This window comes from Natrix helvetica, assembly GCF_964273705.1.
Source record: "Natrix helvetica genome assembly, chromosome: 2".
Taxonomy (NCBI): Eukaryota; Metazoa; Chordata; class Lepidosauria; order Squamata; family Natricidae; genus Natrix; species Natrix helvetica.
This window is the reverse complement of record NC_138552.1, coordinates 255,397,675-255,406,957: the sequence shown is the minus strand read 5'-3', so window position 1 is coordinate 255,406,957 and position 9,283 is coordinate 255,397,675. Positions and strand designations below refer to the sequence as shown.

Here is a 9,283-nt window from a genome sequence, read left to right as displayed (position 1 = left end):
AGTCTTCCTATTGGCCGAGCAGTACGAGGCGCGATTTACTACTCGCCTGCTCTCCGGCCGAGTTCTAAAGGGATTCGGTCGCTCCAATGGCTGTCATGTTTTGTGAGAAAGCGACCGAGCTGGTGCGAGAGCTGTACCGCGCGAGCGATGGGCAGCTTCCTGCCTTCAACGTAAGTTTTTGTCGCGCGCGCGCGCTCCGCTTCTTCGCCTTGCCGTGGTCCGATTTGCGGAGCCTTTAAGGGGCTCTGGCGTGAAGGCGAGGCGCGAACCGATTCGCTTTTTCTCACAGTGGATGCTCGGCATTGAATCGATAGTATTATATTCTATATAGTAACCTTTTCTATTTTATTTACAGCATTTAATCACCTCGCTTCACGATTTATGCAGAAGGCTCTCATAGTAAAATCGTACCCAGGTATAATGCATTAGCCTGATCCAACCCAGCCTCTTCCGGGAGTTGGATTAGAGACCCATTATCACCCTTCGGCAGGTTCAGACTTGGCTGAAAACCGTTAGAGCCATATTTTCCTTTGTAAGAAATCTCAAGAAGCAGCTGATAAATCCAAAGGAAGCAAAGCTGAGAGGGTTGGGCAGCTGACACTAACTCACCTTTCTTTAGCATCCCTCCCTTCTCTCCCACCAATGGTGCACCTCTAGCCCAATGACTGAATGACTGTGTCGGTTCTTCTTCCTCCTCCTCTTCTTCCTCCTCCTCTTAGTAATAGCACTTAGATTTATATACCACTTTACAGCCCCCTCTAAGCGGTTTACAGAGTCAGCATATTGCCCCCAGCAATTTGGCTCCTCATTTTACCCACCTCAGAAGGATGGAAGGCTGAGTCAACCTTCTCCTTCTCCTTTCTTCATTTTCTTCTTCTTCATTCTTATTCTTAAGAAAAAGTTGTTAGGTTGCTGCTTAGTCTTCTGATCAAATTAAGAGTTTTGTTTCCATAAAATTCCAGCTTTAAAAAATTGATGTCTCACTTTGGAGATGAAATATTGATCTAAATTCCTCTTTTCCTCAGCAGCCAGACCAGTTGCTTCTGGAATTGCATATATTGATAATGCTGAACAGCAGCGGGACAATACCCTAGTTGAACAGAACTTTTGTTTTCAAGAAACCTTAAAACAAGAATTGACACTTCACTTTGTGCTTGCCAGGCTTGCTGCCCACCTAAGTTAAAATGATATATTTTAAAATATTTAATATACTTAATAATTTAAAATAGATGCTGGGATATTGCAAATAGAATGCCATTTTAGCACATATTATTGTTTTACTATTATTTATTTATACATTTATAGTTCACCAAATCCATTATGACTCTCTGCAGTTCTCAAAGATACACAAACAGACAGACATCAAAATAAAAATACAGAAGCTAATGAAAACAATAACATTGAATTTAAAAAACCAAACTGTAACTAAACTAAGATGGAATCACGGCCCAAATACCCTTTGGAAGAAATCTGATTTCAGCAGTTTTTGGAAGACTATCAGGATAGGATGCCCATTGGAAAGCTGTTCCAATGGATTGGCACAGCTATTGAAAAGCTACAGTACTGAATCTCAGTCCCTAAAGTAAAACATTGCTAATAGTTTTTCAATAATAAAACAAACTGGTTAGGTCAATTCCAAAGGATAATGCAGTCCTCCAGCTCTAGGGGTTTATAGTTTAGTAGCAACACTTTTAATTTACTAAGAAGCCAACCATTGCAGCCCACGGTAGTTGTATAAAAAGTACAGCATACTGACAAACATTGGTCAGCACATGGGCCACTGCAGCTTAACCAAATGACAGTTTCTTAAAGATCTCCAAAATCTGTCACATAACAAAATATGTTGAATTAATTTAAATGGATGGCAATGAGAATATGAGTCCTGCAGCAGCAAGAATCTCCTCCTCTAGATAGGTACTAAGTGATCCATTGGGAACCCTGTATCCAAACAATATACCTTATGTGCGGCCAGAATTTGAAAACAACATTTAATACAGCACAGTAGTTGAGCAAAATGGTTTGGTTGAGATTGGCATATGGGGACCGATATGGGTAGATTGTAGGGGTGACACTGAAATATAATTTTATCATATTTTATTTATCCATATATTAAATTATTGTATTTTATTCCAGTCTCATTTTAAATTGTATTTTATTCCACTTCCATTTTAAATTATTTTTATTGGATTTAGTAATAATTTATGTTTGAAACTCTACTTTGATATGGCCCATGGGCTAATCAATAAAATAAACTAACTAACTAACTTGATAGGGCTACAACTGGCACACCAGCTAAACCTGAAAAAAGCCTCTATCCTACTCCCTGACCATGGCCTCCATCTACCAGTACTAGTCTAGCAGGAGCTGATTTGATTACTTAGGTTTAATTTAAGCTTATATCATTCCATCAAGATACATGCTGAGTAAACAAATAACCTCAATGGACAGTGGTAACTACTGTAAGTGTTGGATTCAATTTAAAAATTTACTACCCAATCCAAACTCTAACAACCTCCAGAAGCTAGAATAGGATTTCAATGGCATTACTACTTTGACCTAGCACTTTAAAACTGAGTATCATCAGCATATTGATGATACTGAATTCCAGACCATCAGGTTAATTCTTACAATGGCTTCATGTAAATGGTGAATTAACGTGGGAAAGAACCAACTCTTGTAACATCCGTCAAGGGAGTACCATAGCTATCCAGCCAATCTCTCCTACCTGTCCCCCCTGCCCATCAGGTGAAGCTGCACACTAAAGAAGAACCACTGCAAAATGGTGCCCTAATCCCCACGTCTCACAAGCAGTCCAGAAGGATATGATAGCTATTATTATCTAAAATAAATAGGATGGGCACATTTCCTCCAGGTCCAAAGGCAGCAATCTGCTAGTGCGTCCAATCCTGTCTATATTTTTTCAATAAGATATCTCAGTCAATCACTGTTAGAAATGTGAAAAAAATGAAAGGACATTTTAGCATGTTTGATGGGCTTGTAAAATAGATCCTGGACACAAATACATATGGTAATGCAGAGAATTTAATAACGTATGAAACCAGAATATTTCATACTAGGATTTATGGCTAGACAAGTAGAAAGTTCTCATGGACAATTGTTTTTATATATGGAAACTGCAGCAAGGTTATTACAAGCACAAAGATGGAAAAATACAGAACCTTAGTACATAATTTGGAAAGGGGAAAATTGTAATCATTATGCTTTTAACTACTACAAAGAAGATCAGAAGTGACTTCTTTAAATATCTTTCTCTTTTTTGTTCTTTCACTTTTGCTTTTATCCTTTCACATTTTAGTTTTCTATTTCCCTTTTATGTTTCTGTAGTTTTTAGGCATATGTAAAATCTTTAAATAAAAATTATATTTTCAAAGTTATATTTTTATTTGCTGAAACATTTTACTTGAATTAATTAGGTTAGTAATTAAATAACCATTGTATTTGGTATTTTCCTTTCCCAGGAAGATGGAATCAGACAAGTACTTGAAGAGATGAAAGCATTGTATGAGCAGAACCAAATTGATGTGTAAGTCAGTCTCATCAATAAAATAATAATTTGTCTACATAAAATAGTTTTCAAAAAAATTAAATGAAGACTCACTCACATTTTGCATGAAAAAATGTCGTTAAATATAGCTGCCAGAATCCAAGCAGGTAGCAGCTTGTTTGAGCTCAGAAGTTAGCAGCATTGAGCATGGTTAGACTGAACCCCTAGAAAACAGGCACATAAACTAGATTGGAAATTAAAAACAACAAAATTCCCAAAATAAAGCAATGTCAAATCAATTAATAACTGTCTTAATTTAACAATGACAAATTTGTTGACTCATCATTATGATAACTACATTACATCTTCTGATGCAGATGTAGTTTTGGAGAAAGATAGTAGTACAGATAGTCCTCGACTTACAATATTCTTTTTAGTGACCATTCAAAGTTACAGGGGCACTGAAGAAAATGACCCATCATCATTTTTCATACATACAACCATTGTAGCATACCCATGATAACGAGATCAAAATTCAGATGCTTAGCAGTTGATTCATATTTCAACTGCCAAAATAGTTGGCAGTTGTAGTATCCTGGGGTCATGTGATCATCTTTTGCGACTTTCTGGTAAGCAAAGTCAATGGGGAAGCAAAATTCGCTTAACAACCTGTTGTGGCCCAATAGCGGCCGGCTGAGCTGTTGGTGGAATCTGATAGCGATGAACACTATGGGACTGCCCTGGAGGCTGAGGAAGACTCTGAGGGGTGTTCGGAGTCAGAGCAGGGACTAGAGAGGCCTGTTGGCCACCAGATGGCGTCTGAGTCAGAGAGCAGTAAGGAAAAACGGAGGCTGTCCCTAGTGTACGTATGCGTAGGGCTCAGAGGAAGAGTGAGCAGCTTTGGAAAAATGCTCACAGAAGGAAATAGAAACAGGTGGCTACTGATTGGCCTCTCCCAGAGAGCTTATAGGTGGGGCCACAGGAGTGGAATTTTGCAGGAAACAACAGTTTAATAATCCAGGCGTAGAGAAAGATTGGGAGAATTTCGTGAGTTCAAGCCTTGTTTTCATAGAGATAATTTTCTGGGCTCCTAGCCAAGGGGCTGCTTATCTCCCTCCTTAGTTGTGGCAGACAGCCAAGTCTGCGTCAGTATATATTAGAGGCTTGGGACAGAACAACAACCATATTATTAACTTAAGAACTACACTGATTTACTTAACTGTGGTAAGGAAGATCGTAAAATGGGACAAAAATTACTTAAATGTCTCGCTTAGCAACATAAATGTTGGGCTCAATTGTGGTTGTAAGTCGAGGACTACCTGTATATACCCAATGTCACTTTATCTAGCAAATGTACAATTTGGGCTCGATGCCATCTCATTATAAAGAAATATACTTCCTTTGCATTGAATTTTAGAGAAGAGTAAAAGTAGTGGGATAGCCTTGGGCTGCTTGTAAAGTCCCTCTATCTTTGCAAAATAAATGATTTTTTCCCCTCCAAGATATGTGTGTCACAAAAGAAGGCAAAGTATACTTTTTGTTTAGCTTTTATGAATGCAGAGCCTAAAAGAGTGTATAGTAATTGCATGCTAGAGGAACAATGTGGGAACAATCTTCTATAGATTTTTTTTCAGTACAAAAATATCCTTTCCTAAATTAGAAACAGAGAAAACTAACAGCAGAAAAAGGTCTAGTGGTCCATTAAGTCTGCCCTTTGAGAGTTTTTTATTGCATTTTTTATTTTTTTAAATTTTTGTCAGATGATGGGCATTTATTTATAGCAACTAAAGGTGGTTCCAAGCTTCCACTACTTTTTCTGTGAAGTGATACTTTCTAATGTTACTTTTGAACTTCCCTCCTGTCAGTTTGGGGTTATACTGATTTGTTGATTTTTTAAAATTGATTTTTGCTTAATATTGAAAATGCTGCATTCTATTTTTATTCACAACTGCAAGACTTTGCAATTCATAGCAAAATTGAGATGGAACTTGAAGCTTACTGTATCTAATAAATATAAACTAATAGCATGAGCCAATCACATGTTTGTGGTTTTGAGTTCAAAATATATTTAGCTAATATAGTTCTACTATTATTACCAGAAATGAAGCCAAGTCAGGTCACAGTGAGTTGATTACAACAATCAAATTTCGTCATTGCTCTCTGCTGAGAAACCGAAGATGTGTTGTTGCATACTTGTAAGTGTCTAGTGGTTCTCTGTGAAATAATTCTTAATTCTTCCACTTTTGAGATTGATATTTTTAATAGAATTGTACAAGACTTCAGATTTTTAACTATATTGATAATCTGGCTGTACAGGTAAGCTTTGATTTACAACAGTTCATTTAGTGACTGTTTGAAATTGAATGGCATTGAAAAAAAACCATTTGGCATTGAAAAAAGTGACTTATGACAATTTTTCACACTTACACCTTGACACTGACACTTGCAACATCCCCATGGTCATATGATCAAAATTCAGATGCTTAGCAACTGACTCGAATTTATGACAGTTGCAGCGTCCTGGGAGTCATGTGATCCTCCTTTGTGCTCTTCTGATAAGCAAAGTCAGTGGGGAAACCAGATTTATTTAACAACCATGCTACTAACATAACAGTTGCAGTTATTCATTTAGCAAATGTGGCAAGAAAGGTCGTAAAATGAGACAAAACTCACTTAACAAAAGTGTTGCTTAGCAATAGAAATTTTGAGCTCCATTATGATCATAAGTCAAGAACTATCTGTAAATACTCTGTAAATACCTTTAAATAAAGAAAATATGTAGATGTATTTAGCTAGATTTAAAGATTGAAGTAATTGGGCACACACAATTTTAAGGCACTCATTCACTATTAATTGTCCTAATATTATTGATTATATTTTACGGGTAAAGACTTTTGCAGGTATTCCAAAGAGCTGCAACTTTACTTGTAGTTTGTTGCATAGTAAATGAGCTGTATATTTTTATAACACTAGAACAAAATTTATCTTTGTGTAATGCAGTAAATTTATGTAATTTTAAAATTTCAATACTTTTGATGAAAAATAGGGCAGTGACTTTGGATTTGAAAGGAAAGACTCTTTTGGAGTGCAACAGAATGAGAATATATCAAACCCGCTTGCAACTCCTTAAAGCAGAAATGTCCCCCACCTTAGGATTGTGCAGCTACTCATTGCAGCTCCTTTGAATCCCATGAGAAAAATGTATTTGATTTAAGGAACTGCAGATATAAGTTATATTTTCCACTCTACCCAATTCAAATCACTTCTTTTTCTTACAAATCCAAAGTGATGTACAGCCCTATTAGAAATAGTGTACAGTAATGAATTAAATGTTTCCACTGTTACTATATTTAGGTATGACCGCTTACTTCGCCTCCGGGCACTTAGGTGGGAATATGGTAGCGTTTTGCCAAATGCTGTCCGATTTCACATGTCAGCGGATGAAGTAAGCCAAGTGTGTTTGTGTGCGTGTGTTTGTGTAGCTTCAGAAGATTGGGAACAATCCGAAAATATGGGAATATAAGAAGAGTATATTTACAAATATTAATTTAAAAATAACCAAATCACTTTAAACATACTACAAAAGTTTCACAAAATCTGCTTAGCAGTTATGTTATGTCAGTGAGGAAATGGTTCACTAAAGATGAAAGTTTTAGGAATAATTGGTACTGTTTTTATAAACCAAAATTTATGGCTTAGCCTCATATGTAACTATAGCTGGTTATGGTTTATTCAGTAAAATAAGAGTTCAAGAAACCCTAACATTGTGAACTTTGTAAACCTATTGTAACCCTTATGTTCCAGAATATTCTGAATTTATTTAGTTAGGCAAATGGAATCACCTTTAATTCTCAGGTATACTAAGAATACACCATTGTTTACAAATTGACTCTCAGATGAGTGGCAATTAGGTAGGTTTTTTTTTTCAATACATGACCTATAGAAACTAGAAATCATTGAGTTATTAAGTAGAATTTCTGAGATTTCAGACTTTAATCTGTTATTTGTACTGTCTTTTAATAGTTTGGAAGGATATCTAACATAGCAGTGTATAAGTGGTATTTAATTTCATGATTAATTAAACTTTTTATATCTAGGTGCTTTGGTTTAATCAATATAAAAAGTCATTGGCTACCTATATGAGATCAATAGGAGGAGGAGATGGCCTTGATCTTACACAAGATATTAAACCTCCCAAAAACTTATACATTGAAGTAAGTAAAACTTTTTTAAAAGAAGAAAATCTTGGTTCATTATCAAACTTCAAACTATACAAAATTATTTAATATAATCACTGCAATCTAAATTTAGTTCATTATGCTGCTCAGAAGAGAGCATAATTTATGTAACAGAAGAACTTCTTAATACAGGCCTATGCTTAATTTACCAATAGTGATGTGTGTATTACTCATTATTTTTCCTTTAGGTTCGGTGTTTGAAAGATTATGGAGAATTTGAAATTGATGATGGCACAACAATTCTGTTGAAGAAGAATAGCCAGGTATTTATTAAGTAGACAGGATAAATTATTATTATTATTGCCCTATTAGTAAACAAATATTCCAAGCAGCATCAGAAAGTATTCTTTCCATTTCCCATAAATAAGGGGGGGGAAATTATGCAGAAGAGAACATTTGGTCAGTCTGGGGCACAGTGCATCTATGAAACCATTCTTTCTTACCTCGTGCCACTTCATTCTAATACACCTTGAGCATTTAAATTGTAATTCCAAGTATACTTAATTAAAAGGAAGTTATATCCAGCAAAATTCATTTTGAATGAATGGATATTAAACTAAAATTATATAATTCTCTTTATGAAATAAATATTTTCTCATTGGAAGATGATTGAGGGAAAACATTTTTCAATGCAGAAGAATTAAATACACAAAATCTCATTCCCGTCCTTGAGGATTTTCCCTGAAAAATTATTGGCTAAGCTTTGGAGGCTGATGTTAACCTAAGTATCTAGAGGCACAGGTACAGACAATTCCTACATAATTTCTTGTTACTTGTCATGTTGCCTTGTGGGTTTGGGTGGTGCATAAAAAGACAAACATAAATATTTCCTTAGATTTGACAATGGGTTCTTTTTTTTTTCTTTAGCATTTCTTACCACGCTGGAAATGTGAACAATTAATCAGGCAAGGAATTCTGGAGCACATCCTATCATAAGCTGCATTTACAAGACTGCTAAAATGCACACAAATATTTTTGCAGATTTCAAAATAGGGTCAAAAAGCATTTTTTTGTCCTTTGATAATCTTTTTTTGAAAAATAACTCTAAGGTTTAAAAATAAGTTTAAAATTATTATTAGAATAATTTTATTATTACACAAATAATATTTCGTGAAGAGGAAAAATGTGATATGTACAAGACCTTTCTCCAAAAACAAGTAGAAAACAAGTTTTTATTCATTGCCTCAATTGTTACCTCTATGTTTGGATATCTTTTGGGATTAAAGTTACTTTTGTTTTGGTCCTCTCTGGCCTTTTTGTATAAAAATAATACTAATGGACCAAATGCCCTAGCTCATTCATTTGCAATTACTGTATATTGCTTTGTGCTATTTGAAATCATGTTGCAATCCTTTGTAAATATTTAAATATTTTTATACGATGTTATGTTGCATGTGATTTCTATAGTAGATGTGTTACGACTACAATCACTTTTGTGATGTTTTCTGTTACCATGCTAGCCTTAAAAGTACCCATGGATTTCTGGCAGAATCCACCCAAATTACAAAGTTATATAATAAAATTTTCCATAGTATTTTTT

General features: G+C 35.2%; 1 protein-coding gene across 1 annotated transcript; it reads left to right on the top strand.

Annotated features, from left to right (window-relative positions):
• Nucleotides 1–9,283, top strand: GINS1 (GINS complex subunit 1). Its single transcript, XM_081945945.1, has 7 exons — nucleotides 1–170; nucleotides 3,480–3,544; nucleotides 5,605–5,700; nucleotides 6,860–6,950; nucleotides 7,603–7,719; nucleotides 7,932–8,006; nucleotides 8,611–9,283. The coding sequence occupies exons 1-7, from the start codon at nucleotides 87–89 to the stop codon at nucleotides 8,677–8,679; spliced, it is 597 nt and encodes a 198-aa protein (XP_081802071.1). The 5' UTR covers nucleotides 1–86; the 3' UTR covers nucleotides 8,680–9,283.